At 63.1% G+C, this 18,583-nt stretch overlaps 2 protein-coding genes across 3 annotated transcripts in view; both read left to right on the top strand.

The window, feature by feature from the left end:
* Positions 1 to 413: 413 nt before the first annotated feature.
* Positions 414 to 15,961, top strand: LOC108521882 (inverted formin-2-like). Of its 2 annotated transcripts, none has more exons than XM_017861897.1 (5): positions 414 to 573; positions 12,364 to 12,763; positions 14,271 to 14,386; positions 14,461 to 14,620; positions 15,092 to 15,961. In XM_017861897.1, the coding sequence occupies exons 2-5, from the start codon at positions 12,373 to 12,375 to the stop codon at positions 15,127 to 15,129; spliced, it is 705 nt and encodes a 234-aa protein (XP_017717386.1). In that variant the 5' UTR covers positions 414 to 573; positions 12,364 to 12,372; the 3' UTR covers positions 15,130 to 15,961. The 2 variants fall into 2 exon arrangements, with proteins under 2 accessions (XP_017717386.1, XP_017717385.1); XM_017861896.1 differs by lacking the exon at positions 414 to 573 and adding an exon at positions 10,247 to 10,594 and having other exon boundaries at positions 15,092 to 15,771.
* A 1,058-nt stretch (positions 15,962 to 17,019) lies between these two features.
* LOC108521867 (inverted formin-2-like) overlaps positions 17,020 to 18,583 on the top strand; it is a 13,241-nt gene continuing 11,677 nt past the window's right edge. Inside the window, exons 1-4 of the mRNA XM_017861862.1 lie at positions 17,020 to 17,060; positions 17,164 to 17,305; positions 18,020 to 18,161; positions 18,362 to 18,556. Of these exons, the coding sequence (XP_017717351.1) occupies positions 17,020 to 17,060; positions 17,164 to 17,305; positions 18,020 to 18,161; positions 18,362 to 18,556 (520 nt within the window). The remainder of the gene's footprint in view (positions 17,061 to 17,163; positions 17,306 to 18,019; positions 18,162 to 18,361; positions 18,557 to 18,583) is intronic.

Raw genomic sequence — 18,583 nt, 5'->3', positions numbered from 1 at the left:
AGCCATCTCTGCCGAGGGATCCCCGGACGCGGGGACTCCGGATCCGGCTGGCTGGAACAGGAGTCCCGGGCCGGGGCAGAGGGAGGTGAGCGGCGCCTGGAAAGCCAGTCCCTCCGGGAGGATGGGGGTGTAGGTGGACGGGAGGAGGTAGAGGGCAGGGACTGGGAGGACAGTGGGGGCTGAGGCGGGGACGGCAGCTCTGCGCGTCCCACCCCCATCTCCGCCCACCAGGAGCCAAGCCAGCGACGACCGCGAGAGGGCGGCCAGGGTATTCACGGGTATGGGGAGACCCCTTAAAGAGCCCTCAGGGGCCGGCCACAGTGGGCGGGGCCACCCCAGCGACCACCCCCCTAGGCCCCGCCCCCGGCCCGCGCTCGCTCCCCACGTGGCCGCTGACGGGCGGGGCGGCACCGCCTCTTCCTCCCGCCCGCCCCCCGCCCGCCCCTAGCTCGCCTGGAGCCACCGTCCGAGCCTCGCGGAGCGCCGCAGTGGGATCCGGCTGCCCGCAGCCCCTGACCCGGCCCCGGACGGAGCGCCGGCAGCACCACCGCCCTCTGGCCGCTGCTTCACCGGGTAAGTCCTTGGCCTCGGGGTCCGCTAGGAGCCTCAGGGGAAACTGAGTCCGGGAGGAGGCGGGTGCGTGTTTGCGTCCAGGAGTGAGGCTTCGGGCTGGGGCGTGTGTGCCCCAGGTGGCGGCGGGCGGTTCCGCGGCGCAGGGCACAGTTCCCGGGAGAGGACCCCAGGGCACCCCTGGCCCCCCCGGCACCGCGCATCCCGCTCGGGACTGTGGTCCTCCGCGGCGCGGCACCGCCCGAGCGCGCACTGCCCGCAGAGTGGTGGGCCCAGGGTCGGCCGGGCCTACTCCCGGGGCAGGCGGGATTTCTGCGCCTCGCGGCTGCCACATCCTGACCATGAATCAGCCACAGTTGGGAAAATAAACTTCAACTTCGAGTCCGCAGCCCGGGTGGCACCCCGAGGTGCGCGCTGGCCTGCGGCCCCACCCTGACTGCTTGGCTTCCAGCTGCCCACGCACAGGTGGGCGCACAGGGGGCTCTCCCCCCGACCCCCACCGCTGGCAGGCTTAGGGGAATCAGCCTCCATCACAGTTCTCTGTTCCGTTTGGGTGGAGTAGGAGCCAATCCCTGTGCGCCCCCAGACCCACCCGTCAACCCTCTAACTGGGGAGTCGCCCCAGGAGTGACCTTGACTAAGGAGAGGAAGCGGGGTGACCAGCTGTGTCCCTGACCGCCCCCAGTCCCCCCTGGGGAGCACGGGCGTGGGGGGTGGACTGCCTGTCTGGGCTTTCTGGGGCTCAAGCTCTCCACCCAGGGCTCCCGCAGCTCAGCTGTGGTCACAGCGTTATTGTCCACTCCAGCTGGGCACACCAGGAGGCAGAGAGTGAGACCCTGCTGGGGCAGGGAACCAGGAACCGGGCCAGAGGTCAGGCATGCCCAGAAGGCACTGGATGTAGGAAATTCCTTTACCGCCAGCCCTGCCCCTCCCTCTGGCACTGGAATGGAGCAGGATACTTGCCCTCTTCAGGCCTCAGTTTCCACATTTGCACTCTGAAGGGTGGGACAGCAGCTCAGGCTGGGACCTGCTCCCTGCCGCCCTGCACAGGGGAAGGTGGGGTCCCAGAGCAGCGCTCCAGACCCCAAGGATGCCACCCAGCCAGGGACTTTCGGCGTGTGGGTGCTCAGCCCCCAGTGCAGCAAATAGCAGCACTGGGTTCCAGGCCTGGGGTCTGAGACCTCACACTGCTCCCACCCCTACCAGGGCAGGAGCAATTCTCTGTTCTAAAAGCCCAGTTGGTGCAGTGAGCCCTCCTGCAACCTGAGGGAGCTGACCCCTGCCCAGGCCCCGCCCTCCCACCCCTGGACTGTCATGGGCCCTGCAATCCAGCAAAGGGGGTGTCACTAGTGGGGACGGACCAAGTGGCCAGGTGCGCCTGTAGCCTCCACAGCCAGGGCTCCTGAGCAGCGAAGAGTTAACCTTCGGGTGAGCGCCCACTTTGTGGAGGAGCTGACGGCTGTCAAGCTAATGACACACCGCACTTGTGGGGACGTGGAGGCTCCTACCTGAAATAGACTCTGTGCGCCTTCCATCAAAGTGCAGTTACTTCCCAGGTTGGAAAAGTGATGGGGTTCATGCAGGCTGCAGGAGGGGTGGGTGGTGACTGGAAAGTAATTCGTTGCTGCCTGTGGGTGTGGGGCAGGACGCAGCTGGCCCAGCTCTGGACGGGGACAGTGAAGTAAGCCTCTGGCTTTTTGCTGGTGCCTGGAGGTCAGATTTCCCCATAGTCAGGAATGAGACCTGACTCCCTGCTGCCAGCCTCCATCTTGCAAACAGCAGGTGTCTGATAGGTGTGTGGTTCATGGCCCAGTGGACACAAGACGTTGGAGAGGGCACACCCACCTCTGTTTTCAGGATGGTGGATGGGAAGGCCAGGAGGTGGAGACCACACAGGAGCCACTGTCTGGAGGGCAGTCCCCAGGGGCCACAGCAGAGCCAGGCCTAGTGGACAACTGAAGTCAAAGACAAGGAGGCTGCTACCAACTGTGGGAGGGAGAGAGAGCACGGGCGCGGGCTCCCCATCGCTGGAAGGAGAGAGGGCACGGGCGCGGGCTCCCCATCGCTGGAAGGAGAGAGGGCACGGATGCAGGCTCCCCATCGCTGGAGGGAGAGAGGGCACGGGCGCGGGCTCCCCATCACTGGAAGGAGAGAGGGCGCAGGCGCGGGCTCCCCATCGCTGGAAGGAGAGAGGGCACGGGCGCGGGCTCCCCATCACTGGAGGGCTGAGCAGGGTCCACCCACCTGGCCCCCTGTTAGAGAGACTTCCACTCCTGCGAGCCTCGCCCTAGGAGGGAGTCCTGCCTGGTCTGCCTCTGAGCACCCAGACAGCCTGAGTCCTGAGCTGGGGTGGGGTCTGTTCAGACAGCTGCCCCCTGCCCAGCACTGGTATACCCTGGCGACCGCCAGGCCAGGAGAGCAGGGCAGACTGGTGGTGTCTGTCCTCTCCTGAGGGTTCGTCCTCTCTCACTGCCCTTTCTAAGCTGTAATTAAATAAGGAACCACAGGGGCTACTCAGGGTCACTCCTCTGAGGGCTCATGTCAGTCCCTGAGAGCCAGCCCCAAGCCCGGCCTGTTCCCTCACCATTCACACCGGCCTGGGCTGTGTCTGTGTGCTGAGTGAGTGGGTGAGGAGGGAAGGAATGAGCCAGCCTGCCGGGTCCCACCGCATGGTCTCCCACCCTCATCCCTCCCGGTGAGGCGTGGGTCCTGCAGGAACATTCATTTCACAGATGAGGCAAGGGACAGTCAGTGCCATTTTACACTCAGTGCCATCCATTCTGCCAGGAGGGGCTGATAAAGCCCCTACTGTGTGCATCTGCCTTTGTGCCCAGAGCCTGGAGCCCAGCCCCGCTCAGCACTGTGCCAGGTAGGCACATAGCACTTACTGGGTATCAGGGTGCATATGGGCCGGCCCCACAGAGTAGCTGGAGGCCGAGGCCCCCCACCCCTTGTTGCTACCACTGGGGTAGACTCAGGGTCCTGGCACTGCCACTCTGGGAATAGGACAGGCCTGTCCTGGTCAAGTAGCCATTACCAGGCTTCCAAACTCGGGGGTTGGTAGGGCAGGAATAGGCCCGCCCTCCAGGCAACCACTTGTGTCACTCCAGAGCAGCCCATGCAGACAGAGAACTGCCCAAGGGCCAGCCTGGACCCCGGAGCCCTCCTGGCCAGTCAGGGCCTGGGTCACAGCCTGGGTGGTACGACCAGCATGGTCACAGCCCAGATGGGATGACTAGCGTGACGGCCCTGAGGACAGAATGGCCAGGGGCAAGGGCCAAGGCTGCTTTCCTCTTTCGCCTGCAGTTTTTCCCAGAGGCAGCAGAGGAGGGAGGGAGAGGGGCCAGGAGAGAAGGGCCAGGCTGGGCCACCCCGAGCCTCTGTGCCCTCAGTTCACTCCTGTTCTCACTCCAGAAGGGTGATTGGCCATGGCTGGGGTACCCTCTGTCTCCCTCAGCCCCAACCTCTGTCTGTTGGAAATGGCATGGAGACCCAGAAGGAGCAGATGGGCACCACTGGAGGCCTGGCCGGGCTCCTGGCGGCCGATCAAGGCCTTTGCAGGGTCAGAGGGACATGGGAAGATGCTGCCAAGGCCCCTGGCCCTGGTGCCCTGGGCAGGGACCCCCTGCTCCCATGCCATGACAGCTCTCTACCACCCCACCCTCTTCCTGTGACCTGGACACAGTCTGAGCACCCCAGGTCCAAAGTGGGAGAGGTGGGGTGGGGTGGATTGGAGGGCTGCCCTACTGTTACAGGGCTCTGCCCCAGGCCCACCTCACAGTGAAGACTGAGGCCCCCCAGGCAGCCCTTCGTGGGCCAGAACTCAACCAGGAGCCATACCTGGGGCAGAGGGCAGGCTGTCTGCTTCCCATTTTGCAGAGGAGGGCTAATGTCAAAGCCTAGCTTTGAGGCTAACCCAGGGCACAGTTGAGGAGGGAGGGGGAGGGAACCAGTGGCCCACGGAACACACAGCCCTGGGTAGTGGCTTCTCTGTATCATCTCCAAGCCCCCATTCAGCTGCCGTAGGCAGAGGCCAGCCCCAGCCCCTGGCTCTGCCCAGCCAGTGGCCGGCCGCCCAACACACATGGAGTCCTGGTGGGCATGGCCAGTGGTGCAGGGGTTTGTTCGTGCCTGAGCTGTCCTGGCCCTCGCCGGGTGGGTGGTAGACATGGCCAGCTGTGCAAGGAGGGCCAGCATCCCAATGGCCTCCATCTCCCCGTCTGTACCTGGTCCTTGCAAGCCCTGGGACATGGCCTTAGTGTGCAGCCTGCCTGCCCCACCCTTTGTGCTCCTGGGTCCGTGTTCCTGCTCCAGGCACAGCTCAGACTGTCACCTGCACCCAGCCTAGGCTGGGAGGAGGACACAGGTGGGGGTGAGGGAGCAGCCACCTGTCCCCACCTGCCTTTGCTTCTACCTTGTGCACAGACGTGAGTGGCCTAAGAACAGGAGCCCCTTGGGGACACCCAGGACCCCTGCCTATGCTTCCATGTGCAGAGGGCCCCCCTTGCTGCCCTTTCCCTGGGCCAAGCCAGGCTGTGGAGGTACAGGCAGAGCAGTGAGGGGCTGCCTGCAGGAGCTGGCAGAGCCATGGGCTGGGCCCAGGAGGGGCCGCACAGGCGGTGCTGGCTCAGCCAACCCAGGTCAGAGCTACGGGGCCCTGGAGAACATCCTGGCCATTTTACAGATGAGAAAACTGAATCCAGAATGGACCTGGCTCTCAGGCCCCTGGCACCTTCGTGTCCCAGCAAGCACTGCCAAGCGGCATGTTGTACCCACGCTGAGGATCTTGTTTGCCCTGTTGGGCCTGACTGGCTGCCTGACACTGGCTGCCTGGAGCAGAGGTCAAGAGACGCTGAGCAGGGGCTGCGAAGACTCATGCAACGTCCCAGCACCATCCCAGCTCCGTCCCAGCCGCCAAACAGGAGGTGTGGGCTGAGCGGGAAGGCGGGTGGTCAGGGCATGTGTTGTGTGTGGTTATGCACTGGCATTACAGGCGGCGTCTCATTGATCTGTCAGTAAGCTGTGGGGTTGGCATTGACATGCTCATCCGCATTTGAGGACAGGAACCAGGAGATCCTATGGGTCACAGGCCGGTCAGCGGCAGAGCCCAGTCTCACCCAGAATCAGAGCCGCCCCCACCCTGGCCCCTGGCAGCAGCCCCTGGCCCTGCTGGGTGTGCAGGCTCAGCCTCTCCCCCACTCTCAATCTGTCTTTGTTCTCCCTGCTCCTGGGAAGGCAGCTGCTAGTGGGGATGTGGGCTGGGGGCAGGGACCATGGAGCCTGGCTTGTGGGCAGGCAGCGGGCAGCCGTCCTGTCCTGGCACAGGCAGGGTGGGGGCTGGACACCCTGGGGCCTAGCGAGGCACACAGCAATCAGGACCTGCACCCTGAAGCTGGGGCCTGGCTCCAACCAGCTGCTGCCCTTCCCCCTCCCAGGTTGAGAGAGGCCTTTTCTGAGGACAGAGGAGGGACCTGGAGGCCTCGGAGGGAGGCATCTCTGAGTGTGTCTGGTCTGGGGGGAGGAAACCCAGGTGTGACATTTCTAGTGATGACCTCCTGGTCTTCATGCTCCTGGCCACCTGCCCCCATTGCCCAGCAGACCCCCTGCAGTATAGGTCTGGGGCCTGCAATAGGCCACCCCTGGGCTCATGCCACCTGCAGGGCCTGATCAGGCCCTGTGCCCTCCCCAGTCCCTAACCACAGATCTGCACACGTCACTCCCAGCCACAGCCATAGTAGGTGCTGGCAGGCCTTCAGACAGACTCAGGAAGTACTTCCAGTGCAGCCGCTGGTCCCCCCACACCTCTCCCTGGGCCCCCAGACTCCAGCCCAGATCCCCGGGAATGCCACAGGTGACCAGGCCCTCAGGGAGCACCCCGTTGGCCCTGCTCTTTGTGCAGTGGAGACACTGTGGCCTAGAGAAGGTGACTGGGGAGCCACCTGCCCACCCAGGCCCTGCACACCCTCAGTGCAGGTGGAAGCGAGAGCCTGGCTTCCTGGTGTGGGGCCGCCGCCCTTCCTGTCCTGCCTTGCCTGGGCTGCACTTGCCGACCCTACTCCCAGTGAGCCCTCCTCCCAGTGAGCTGGGGCATTTCCTGTTTGCTGCATCCCCTCCACCCCTCCTACAGACAGAGCCACCCTCCTCCCTGTGGCTTCCACAGGGCTCTGTTCCTAACCCAGGAAGATGTACCTCCCCCAGGCCCATTGTCTGCCCCAGATCCTGGGGACACAGAGAGCCCAGCTGTAGCCTGGCTCCCGGACCAGTGGTGTCCCCTGGCATTCAGTGCTGGCCAGCCCGGACCCCCAGCCACCTCCACCAACACTTGCCAGAGTGCCATGAAGGACCCCTGGCTCCCAGCTCTCTCCCTGGGTGACCCAAGCAGGGGCTGCCACCGCTCTGAGCCCAGCTTCCCTCTGGGAGATGTTGCTGCTGTCTTTTGATCATTTTGCTTGCTTTCTTCCTCAGTAGCAAACAACCGTATTCATCCTAGATGCAGCTTTGGTTAGTGATTGGGCAGGTGTCCTGGTGGCATCGCACACACCATGTGATTGAACTCTGTCACCATGTGGCCTGCTTCCCATCTTTGTCTTCTGATCATGACCCTGCTGAGAGCACCTTTCTACCTATCCACTCCCAGGGGGCCCTTCTGTCCTGCTGTGGGTCCCCACAGTGGCCCAGGGGGCCCTCTTTGCACAACAAGCAGAGTTCAAGATCTTGGAGGGCTTTGGAGGCAGGAGTCTCACGCTGCATCCAGATCTTGGGGACTGCAGGCAGCATGAGGGCTAGAGTGCTTCTTGGGTGTGCGATGGGCCAGGGGCAGTGAAGACACAACCAGCCCTCACTGAGGCCCAGTGCGCCCCATGCCCCTGGACAGGTGGCAACGGGTGGACCCCCATCCTCGCCTGCCTTGAGGCCCCCTGTGTACAGGCCCTCCCTGGGCCTTGCCGGCAGTCGGTGAGCCACCAGGTCAGTGGAGGTCCCTCAAGGGGCCGTTGGCCGGGTGGGGAAGGTGACACATGCTGGAGGTTCAAAGGAGCTGGTAGTCTGAGTGGGAGGGAGGGGAATGGGGGTCATGGTAGGACAGGCTCAGCTCCAGGTGCCTCCACCGCCCTGCAGGGCCTGGGCTGCCCAGAACCCCGGGGTGCTGCCAGGAACGCGTGCAGTTCTGGAGATCCATGGGTTGCCAAGCAGTGGAAAAATTTGGGCTCTTGGAGGAGCTAAAAATACAGTGTGGCAGCCCCTGCCTCCTAGTTCCGGAATCCTCTCCTGCCGTTCTGGCCGCCCACCCCATGGAAGACAAGTTCCCTCCCTGCACCCCCACCACCAGCGCTGGCTCAGGGCCCAGAAGCATCCATCCCTGTGCCAGTGCCAGAAGGGCCACACTGCAGCTGCCTGCCCACTCCCAGGCAGTGGCCCTCACAGGCGCTCATGTGCCCAGCCGGTGCCTGCCCCAACCCCGCCTCTGCTTCAGGATCCCCAGAGCCCCTTGGTCCTAGGCACAGAAGGCAGTACCTGCCTCCCCAGGGCTGTCCAGCTCAGGGCTTGGCCTGTTCCTCGTGGGAAGCCTGGACTCAGGCAGACCTCTCCCTTCCCTACCAGTGGGGCCTTCACATGGGAGGGGCTGTCCCAGGCAGACTCAGAACATGTCACAGTGGGGCCTCCAGGCCCATTGGTGCTAGCTGAGGGCATAGGACCTCCCCCCCCCCCACCCACGGTGCTGTGGAAGGCCCTCCTCGCCTGGTTCCTGGGAGGCAAGTGAGGGAGCCGAGGCCTGGGGGCTTCAGGGGCTGGCTCAGGTCCCTCATGTGCTGGGATTCAGGCCTGGGTACCCTAACCCCAGCCCGTGTGCTACTCAGGGTCATGGGCCCATGCAGGAGCCCCCAGCTACTCTCCACAGTTCGGGGCTGGGCCTGCCTCAAGAGCCCACACTCCCTGGTACTGGTTTTCTGTCTGTACCGCAGGAGCTGGGCACATGGCCTCAGGTCTAGTGAGGGCCAGCGATGTCCCTGTCCCCACCCACACCACACACTCAGCTTGACTGCTGACTGCCAGGCGGGGCAGTGGCCCAGCGGCTTCCCGAGAGTCAGTGCAGCTGCCCTAGCGTGTAGGCGTTCGGATGGAGGTGCTGGCATCACCACACCAGGCTGGCCAGGCCCGGGCCCAGAGGGGGACCCTGCCTGCAGGAGCTGGAGTCTGAGGGGAGAGGCATAACCCTGTCCTCTGGAAGCCCCACACTAGTGCTGGAGAACCATGGTGACATCCCACTAGCATGGGTGGGGTGAGCCCCTCAGACCTCAGAGTCTTCGTCTGCAGAAGACCCTGCCCTGTGCAGTTCCATTGGTGCTGGTGGACTGGGGGGTTGGGGTGGATGGGACACCCCTTCTTGGTGTCCTGACCCTTTTGCTGTCTGAGGTGTGGGGTCTGGCCGGAGCCATGGGTACTGGGCCCTGCAGGGCCTGGATGGTCCTGCCCTGCCTCAGCGAGTTGGTGTCAGCTGTAAAAAGATGGCGAAGAACGCAAATTCCTGTGCCTGTGGGGAGGTGGCCACGCCCTACAGCTGGGGCTGGGGAGCTCTGAGGACACATTCCTGCGCTGGTGGCCCCGCCAACCCACTTTCCAGATGGAGAACGGGGAAGGGTAGCCTGCCCCGGGGCACACAGCTCAGCAATGAGACTCCCGCCCCCTGCCCTTCTCAGTTGGCACTGGCACCTTCCAGGGTATTGTTCCCCGTAGCCCCGTGCCCCTGAGATCAGTACACTGTGGATTCGGAATCCTTGCAGAAGTGGACACCACCCCCCAGGAAAAACAGGTAAGGCTGTTTGTGCAGAGCTTGCTGTAGCAGGTAGTTGGCCACTGCCACCCGCGTTTAGCAGATACTCAGGCGGGCGGGGCAGTGGGAAGCCTCATGGTTTTCTCATATGGATATTTCACTCTATACATAGAAAGCTTTTTATAGACAAAGGGAACACTCGGGGATGCCCTGAGAGAGGTTGCTGGCTGGAAGTCGGGCTCCTATGAGATGGGACAAAAATCACAGAAGCTGTCAGTTATTAACGAGGTCCCGGCCGTTTGGGGCCAATGGCCAGATTGCGGATCAGAGTGCTGCATATATGGTCTGGCCGTGGTGTGTTTGCAGGTTCAGCCTCATGCTGAAAAGCAGTTGGAACATTCCCCATCATAGAGACCAGGGGGCCCGGATGAGATCGGGCAGCCTTGGTGGCATCACAGAAGGAGAAAAGCAGCTCTGGTCTCATCCTCCGGGTCCTCAGCTGGAACCCTGTCTATGCTGGGCCGTAGCCCAGCAAGGCCCTGCTACACTCACTGCCCCCAGACAGCACCCAGTGGGCCACAGTCAACTGGGGCAGCTCAGACACAGAGCTGGGCACCCAGGCACCGGGGTATGGAAAGCTGATGGGCAGGAGGGCCAGTTTCCTCCCACCGTGGCTCCACCCCACTGACCAAGGGGGCTCCTCTTGACTGGGGTCTTTCAGGGACTTGCACAGGGCAAGGAGCACTGGGCAGTGCCAAGAGGGGCAGTACTCAGGTCAGGGAGCACTTTCGAGTCCAGGGACACCCTGGGGCCTGGGGCACGGTGGCTCGCGGGGGCACTGCTTGTCTCTAAAAGGTCAGGATTTTTTGCATGGAGGGACCCCTGGGGCTCTTGGCTGGAGAGGGCACTCTGGATGCCAGGGGCCGGGCCTGGGAGAGTTCATAACTCCGTCCGCTCAGCCTGTGCCAAGGAGACTCCGGCCAATGGAAGCGGGGGAGGAAAGGAGGGTCAGTTCTGGGGCCTCTTTAGGCAGCAGCGGCCGAGGTGGGTGGGAATATGTGCAGAGGCTCGGCTGCCTGGCTCTTCATGGTGGTGGGAGCCACCCCTACTGCTACCAGGAGGGGTGTCGGGGACCCGGGTGGCTCTGGCAGCTCAGCGGTCCGCAGCGATGAGAAGCCAGGAGAGCATAAGGAGCAGCCCAGGGCAGGGCCCAGAGTGGGTGGGCAGAGGCGGCCGGAAGGTCCTGCGCATCTGGGTGAGTGGACAGCCACTGGGTGACCAAGAGGGCCGGGCCTGGGAGGGCGGCTTAAAACCACAGTGGGCCGGGGGCTCCGGGCTCTTTGCTGTACAGTGCCCAGACCAGGACCCCCTGCCGGAAGGAGGGGCATCCCAAGGACAGCCTCTCAGGATGCTCCTGGCAGCCTGATGCTGGAGGTGCGGAGGAGGAAACTGAGACCCAGGCAGGATGAGTGACTGGGCCCAGATCTGCTGGTGAGGGCCCGAGCTGGGGACACGCAGACCAGAGCTCTGGCTTACACCTGTCAGGCTGCCTCCTGGAAGGAACCCACTGGCCCCCCGGGGCAGTTGAACAGGCGGAGGGCTGAGGGGCGGTGCGGGGAGTAGGGGCTGGACTGCTGGAAACACCAGGCTTGGTTGTGGGCCAGGCTGGGGAGTGGGCCTGAGACCTCAAGGGCAGGTGCTCCAGGACACTCTCCCAAGGCAGGAGGGGAGGAATGGGGCCTCCAGTGGTGAGGACAGCAGCGGGGCTGGGGCCAGAGCCATCTGGGGAGGCAGGCACTTGGGTTCTCAACCCCGCTTGGCTTCTGTGACCTCAAATGCCCCTCAGCCGGGGGTCCCCTGACTTACCAGGCTGCGCAGCGCTTGAAGCAAAGCCATGTGGGACCTCCAGTCACAGCTCAGCCGTGCCCAGGTGAGGGACTGTGGGCACAGACCCAGCTTCTCTGGGACCCAGCTGCCTCCAGTTCCCCACCTGTTGCAGGAGGTATAAAGTGCCTGCCTTGGAGGCGGTAGGAAGCCAAGGGCCAGGGTGGAGGCTCAGAGCCAGGCCCGGCCCCCAAGCTCCCTCCCCGAGGCTCCACACAGCGGTTCTCAGACGCTAAATATAAGATCTGAGCCATACATGGTTGCAGGAGGGCCTGGGATGCCCCTGACCTTCGAGGCCAGTTCCCAGGGTCTGTGGTTGGGGACAGCGGCTGGGGAGATGTGGTGGTGTGGAGCTGATGTCAGAGGTGCAACCGCCTGTCCTGCTGTTCTGTTTTGGGGAAAGGCACGTGTTGGGGCTCTTCTGGGCTGGGCCTGTTACCGGGGTGTTCCCAGGGCTGAAGTCAGACCTGTTGTGACTGAATTCTGGTAAAACCCTGAGTGCCAAGGGTCTCCGTCTTCCTGTTGGTGTGAGCCCCCCACCCACACACAGATGGGCAGACTGAGGCCCAGGGGAGACCCGGGAGCCGCCTCTCCTCCCCAGCAACACTCTTGACGCTGTGGGCAGCCCAGGCAGTGCCTGAGGTTTGGAATCTCCCTGTGCATATTGTCCACTGGGGCGGGGGAAGTGCCCTGGGGTGAGATAAGGGAGCCTCAGATGCGCCGTTTTGTCGCGTCATGACCACGGGTAGTGTTCCAGCCAGTGGAGCCTCCCACTCCCCCCAGTCCTTCCCAAGCTCATCCGGTCCTGTCAAGTCGCAGGGGCTGTGCTGGCCTCGGAATTGCGGTGCAGGTTTCTGAGCTGGCTCCTCCCCTCCTAGCCCTGAGCCTGGGGGTCCACATGCGTGCAGTGGGGCCCTTCCTGCCTGCTACCTCAGTTGCCAAAATTCGGTCAGGGATGAGTACAGGGAAGCCTAAGATATAGTGGGGGGACACAGAGCTACTCCTAACCCTCAGCATGGCACGTGAGCAGGAATTGCAGCAGAGAAACTGAGGCTGAGGGAAGTGGCCCATCTGCACTGGTGGCCAGGAGGACAGCCCCCATCCCCTCCCCGCTGACGGCTCCCTGCCCTCTGCCCGCAGCTCGGCAAGATGTCGGTGAAGGAGGGTGCACAGCGCAAGTGGGCAGCGCTGAAGGAGAAGCTGGGGCCACAGGACTCGGACCCCACAGAGGCCAACCTGGAGAGCGCGGACCCTGAGCTGTGCATCCGGCTGCTCCAGATGCCCTCTGTGGTCAACTACTCCGGCCTGCGCAAGCGCCTAGAGGGCAGCGACGGCAGCTGGATGGTGCAATTCCTGGAGCAGAGCGGCCTGGACCTGCTGCTCGAGGCGCTGGCGCGGCTGTCGGGCCGCGGCGTGGCACGCATCTCGGATGCCCTGCTGCAGCTCACCTGCGTTAGCTGCGTGCGCGCCGTCATGAACTCGCGGCAGGGCATCGAGTACATCCTCAGCAACCAGGGCTACGTGCGCCAGCTCTCCCAGGGTGAGCCGCAGTGCGGGAGGGCCGCCCAGGCAGACTCTAGGGACCTGGTATGAGGCTTCAGCCTGGAGACCCACCAGGAGGAAGGCAGCCAGACAGGCAAGGAGGGCTTCCTGGAGGAGGACTGGCTTCCTGGGCTCAGGAAAAATATCCACATTCACTCCTAGTCTGAGGCTTCCAGGTCACCCCAGTCCCCGCACTGCTGCACCAGCGGTCCCCCTGTGCCCCCCTGTGTTCTGTGGCTCTGCTCCACCCTTCCTCCCCATCCTGTGCTGGCTCCCACCCTCTGGCCTCTCTGTCCTTGTCCACACCTCGGCGGCAGGAGTCACCTGAGTTAGAGATGCAAATCCACCCGAGTGGCTCCTACATACACCTGCCTGGCTCCAAGCCCTTCAGCCTCAGCCCAGACAGAGCCCTTCAGGTCTGGTCCACATCTACTGATGGTGTCACCCTCCACCTCCCAGCGCCTTCCCCAGCGCCTCCCTCCCTGCCCTGTCCCCTACTCCAGCACCCAGGGACCTCGTCCCCAGCAGGCAGGCCTCTTGTCTCTGCCTCTGCTCATGTTTTCTGCCTTTGTGTCCTCCAAGGTCCTGCGCTAAGCCCTTAAGCCCCAGCTCCCTTTCCCCTCCTCCAGGAAGTCTCCCCAGCCTGTGCCCAAAGTTAGTCCTGGCCCCTTGAGAGAACCCCTTGCTGTGCTGCTCCATGGCTGCTTCCAGGTCCCACCGATGCTTGGGGAGGAGCTAGGGTGGGCAGTGATGGGTGGCGCGGGGCCCATGGGGATGAGCTAGGGTGGGCAGTGATGGGCGGGGCGGGGCCCATGGGGAGGAGCTAGGGTGGGCAGTGATGGGCGGGGTGGGGCCCATGGGGAGGAGCTAGGGTGGGCAGTGATGGGTGGGGCGGGGCCCATGGGGATGAGCTAGAGTGGGCAGTGATGGGTGGGGCGGGGCCCATGGGGGCAGCAGGTACCTGTGCGGGCAAGCAAGCCAGAGGCACCTCGCTTCCGTTGGACCCAGGGGACAGAGGCAGGTGCAGGGGCCAGCCACTCTCAGCCTGTCTCCCCAGCCTGGGCCTGGCAGGGCCCCTCAATGGAGTCTTTTGTGAATTGTTCTCCGCAGGGTCAGATGAGAGACACCTCCAGAACTTTCACAGCTCCAGGGATGGGGTGGGAGGCAGGGGTTCATAGGAATGAGGTTATGGCTGCCATAAACACAGTAAGTGCTGCATTGGGAGAAAACCTGGGCCCAGAGCCAGTGACAGGATGGGGCGGCTGCCTCCAAGCCCTTCCCTGCACCGTCTGGCCCTGTGGTCCAGGAGCAGAGTCAGGACACCGAGGAGTGGGCAGCTCGTTGGGTCCCAGCCCTTTGTTCAGCACTGCGGTGGGCCACGGACAAGTGCCCAGCACCCCCTGGCATCTGCCTGCCAGGCCCAGAGCCCCAGCCCTGAGCCCAGCTGCACAGGCATAGGAAAGGGTGCATTGGCCCTGCTGAGCCTGCCCACTCCACCCTGGCAGCCCTGGACACATCCAACGTGATGGTGAAGAAGCAGGTGTTTGAGCTGCTGGCCGCCCTGTGCATCTACTCTCCCGAGGGCCACGCACTGACCCTGGACGCCCTGGACCACTACAAGGTGGGCGGCAGGGCCCGGGCCTGGGCACGTGGGGCACCCTGTCTGGGTGTGCCCTGACCCCGCCCTCCCCGCAGACGGTGTGCAGCCAGCAGTACCGCTTCAGCATTGTCATGAACGAGCTCTCCGGCAGCGACAACGTGCCTTACGTAGTCACCCTGCTCAGCGTGGTCAACGCCGTCATCCTGGGCCCCGAGGACCTGCGCACGCGCACCCAGCTGCGGAATGAGTTTATCGGTAAGCACCTGCCCTGGGCTGCATGCCCGCTCCTGCCCACCTCTTGGCCAGTGCATCCCATGCTGCATCCACCTGGGATGGTGGGAGCACCACAAAACCTGCCCCGGCCCAGGGCCCCAGAGGAAGGCACCGTCTCGGGCCTGCCACCACCTGCCCCTTCGATGGACATGGGCCTCAGAACGCCTGGGGGTCAACCCTGGACTGTTCTCAGTTATGAGGCTGGCCAGGCAGTGGAGCGGGACAGGGGGCCTGAGAACTGGTTCCAGCCCTACCTGTTCTGGCAGTGAGCCCTGAGTAAGCATCACTGTGTGTCCAGCACGATGTCTCCCCTCATGTCTCCCCTCTGGAGCCTCAGGTCTCTGGTGTCCCGTGACTACAGCAGAGCAGGCCGGGTGCTCTGGGTGGCAGAAGTGAACTGGGGATGGTGGGGTGTGGCCTCCAAACCCTCTGACCCTGTCCGTCCCTTCGCAGGGCTGCAGCTGCTGGACGTCCTAGCTCGCCTGCGGTGAGTCCCCACTGTGGCGGTCCTGCCGGCTGCCCCTACTGCTCCCAGGACCAGGCCCACCTGCCCTTTGGATCCCAGCCACCTCACCTAAGCAGCATCTCCAGATGGCAGGGAGGTGGCTCCCCCGGAGTAACGCCAGGGGGTCCAGCCAGAAGCCAGGTCTCAGGCTAGAATCCAGCTCACTGTCGCTGGCAGCTGCCCACAGAAACTAGGGTTGCAGCAGCCATAGAAAGGACAGAATGAGCTCATATCCTTTGCACACCGTGGATGGAGCTAGAGGCCATGATCCTAAGTGAACCAACCAGAAACAGAAAATGAAATGCCAATAAGAGGGAACTACAGGGTGATTCACGTGGATGCAAGATGGAGACAGGGACATGGGCTCCGGGAGCGAGAGTTGAAAACTACCTACAGAGCACAGCGTTCGTTGCTACTTGGTGTCAGGCCCACTAGAACAAGGGTCCCCAACCCTCCGGCTGCAGACCGGTAGATGTCTTGTTGGAACCGGGCCACGCAGCAGAAAGTGAGCGGTGGGCAGGCATTCCCGCCGGAGCTCTGCCTCCCGTCAGATCAGCACCGCATTCCATTCTCACTGCGCATGCACATGAGGGATCCAGGCTCCTCATGACAATCTAATGCCTGATGATCGGGGTGGAACAGTTTTATCCCTAAACCATTCCCGTCACCCCAGTCTATGGAAAATTGTCTTCCACAAAACCAGTCCCTGGTGCCGGAAAGGCTGGGGACCACTGCCCTAGAAGGCCAGTCCCCTACGTGACACAGTGTACTATGTGGCAAACATGCACATGTACCACGAGTCTAAAATAAATTTTTTTAAAAAAAGAAACTAGGGTTGCCAGGTACTGTATGGAACATGAAGTTCATTCAGTTTTCAATACACAACAGACAATGTTTCAGTGTAAATATATCCCAGATGTTGCATGGGATGTACTTATGCCAAAAGTTATTCGTTGTTTGTCTGAAATTCAAATTGAACAGGTACTCTGTAGTTTCATTTGCTAAATCTTGCAGCCCTGCTGGGAACCCACTAGCTGGGAAGCTCTATCCCAGGCCTCAGTCAGGACTGTACTCAGGGGAGTCAGCTTGGAGGAGCCCAGGGCTAGAACGCCTTGTGTTGAAATGGCCTCAGGAGCCAGGCGCAGTGGCTCACACCTGTAATCCCAGCACTTTGGGAGGCCAAGATGGGCAGATCACCTGAGGTCAGGGGTTTGAGACCAGCCTGGCCAACATGGTGAAACCCCATCTCTACTAAAAGTATAAAATTAGCCAGGCGTGGTGGCATGTGCCTGCAATCCCAGCTACTTAAGAGGCTGAGGCAGAATCGGTGGATCCCAGGAGGTTGCAGTGAGCCGAGATCGCACCACTGCACTCCAGTGTGGGTGACAGAGTGAGACTCCGTCTCAAAAAAAAAAAAGAAATGGCCTCAGGGAAAGTTTGCCCGCATGAGTGCCTGTGCCCCGCCAGTGTGGGCTGAAGGGGGCCGGCTCTGCCTGCAGAGGGCTCTGCTCATTGACCAGACTGAGATGACTGGCAAGTCCTAGGCCCAGTGAACACGAAGGTCCCTCCTGCTCAGGCCAGAGCCCCGCCCCTCCTGTATCCATGCAGCCCTGTGAACCCACCTCAGGTGCGGTCTTCACTGTGGCCACACAGCGCCCAGAGGAGGGCCTTCCCTCCCCCAAGGTCACGGCCCGGTTCCCTTGTGTGCCACCTCCCCAGGCCTTAGTGCATGTTACTCGACGGGAGTGAATGCTCGCCCTTCCCCTTCCCGAGGGGCATGCGGCTGCCCGGTGACCTGGGGGCAGCCTGTCAGGGCGAAAGGCACTGACCTGGGAGCTTCCACTCTTAGCCCGCCCTCCCTGGCTATGTGGGCCACATGTCAGCCACAGCTGGCCACGAGCTGGCTGAGAGTCCCGGGTGGGCTAAGCAGGCCTGGTACACTGGCGCCGACCCGGGCTGCCCCGTCTACGTGTTGGTGGTAGCAGCAGCAGGCTCAGCCCACTGGGTATCTCCCACACAGAGACCTGGAGGATGCCGACCTGCTGATCCAGCTGGAGGCCTTCGAGGAGGCCAAGGCTGAGGACGAGGAGGAGCTGCTGCGAGTCTCTGGTGGGATCGACATGAGCAGCCACCAGGAGGTCTTTGCCTCCCTGTTCCACAAGGTGGGCTGGGGGCTGGAGGACCGGAGGGCAACCCTCCATTGCAGGCTGTGGCCCTGGGGTCCAGAGGCTGGGCCTGGAACGGTCCTCCCTGCCCTGGTCAGACCCTGCTGTGACCTGGCCGTGGCGCCAGCTCTGGGGTGAGACTCCAGGGAGCAGCAAGGGGCCAGGGGTTGGAAAGGGAGCTGGTGCCTAGAGTGGGCAGGCTGGGGGCAAAGCCAGGGCCTCAGGACCCAGAAGGACGTGGCTCCAAAGACCAGCACGGCCCACAGCCAGCTGTACTGTCCTGGGCCCCAGCTACCCAGTCCCCATCAGGTGGGATTCAGAGGCCTCAGGGCCTGGTGAGGCGCTAAGAGGCTGAATTCCCGTCAAACTCAGGCCCTCCCCTCATTCCCTGAACCTGGCGGCTCTCATCTGGGGGCAGTTGTGTCCCCAGGTGGCATCTGGCAACATCTGAAGACATTTTTGGCTGCCATGACTAGGCAGGGGGTACTATTGGCATTGAGTAGGTTGAGACCAGGGGTTCTGTTTAACATCCCATAATGCACAGGACAGTCCCACGTGTCACCAGTACCACCGTCACTGAGGCTCTCACCTCTAGGCATCCGTGGGAATAGAGGGGTGATGGGGCTGGATGCCCTGGCAGATGGGCCAGCAGTTCTCAGTCCACCGGGGAGGGGCCGGCTGCTGACCCGCACCCCACACTCGCCCGTCCAGGTGAGCTGCTCCCCGGTGTCCGCCCAGCTCCTGTCAGTGCTGCAGGGCCTCCTGCACCTGGAGCCCAGCCTCCGCTCCAGCCAGCTGCTCTGGGAGGCCCTGGAGAGCCTGGTGAACCGGGCCGTGCTCCTGGCCAGCGATGGTGAGGGGGTGGGGCAGGGGTGTAGGCACAGCCTGGTGGGCAGACACTGGGGTCTTAGACCACGGGGGAGGGGGCCTGTCCTTGGCCCCAACCCATCCTCTGCCTAGGGGAGGTGGCCGCTTTTTCCTGCCTCCTCCTCAAGCCCCCATCCTCCCTCCCCCACTCCCTTCTCCCTTGACCCTGGATATCCCCTACTGCAGCCCAGGAATGCACCCTGGAGGAAGTGGTTGAGCGGCTTCTGTCTGTCAAGGGGCGACCCAGACCAAGCCCCCTGGTCAAGGCCCATAAAAGCGTCCAGGCCAACCTAGGCCAGAACCAGAGGGGCAACTCCCCGCAAAACACTACAACCCCCAAGCCCAGCGTGGAGGGCCAGCAGCCAGCAGCAGCTGCTGCCTGTGAGCCCGCAGACCACACCCAGAGTG

The sequence above is a fragment of the Rhinopithecus bieti genome, unplaced genomic scaffold, assembly GCF_001698545.2.
Source record: "Rhinopithecus bieti isolate Rb0 unplaced genomic scaffold, ASM169854v2 scaffold_61461, whole genome shotgun sequence".
Taxonomy (NCBI): Eukaryota; Metazoa; Chordata; class Mammalia; order Primates; family Cercopithecidae; genus Rhinopithecus; species Rhinopithecus bieti.
The sequence above is the reverse complement of the archived record's forward strand: the minus strand, read 5'-3'. Positions and strand labels throughout refer to the sequence as shown.

Bases quoted from the DNA above. Each gene is read 5' to 3' on its own strand.
- LOC108521882 (XM_017861896.1), top strand. From the start codon at position 10,253: ATGCCAGGGGCCGGGCCTGGGAGAGTTCATAACTCCGTCCGCTCAGCC. The intron at 12,764-14,270 runs GTGAGCCGCAGT...CCACCCTGGCAG, and splicing joins CGTGCGCCAGCTCTCCCAGG to CCCTGGACACATCCAACGTG. The intron at 14,387-14,460 runs GTGGGCGGCAGG...CCCTCCCCGCAG, and splicing joins ACGCCCTGGACCACTACAAG to ACGGTGTGCAGCCAGCAGTA.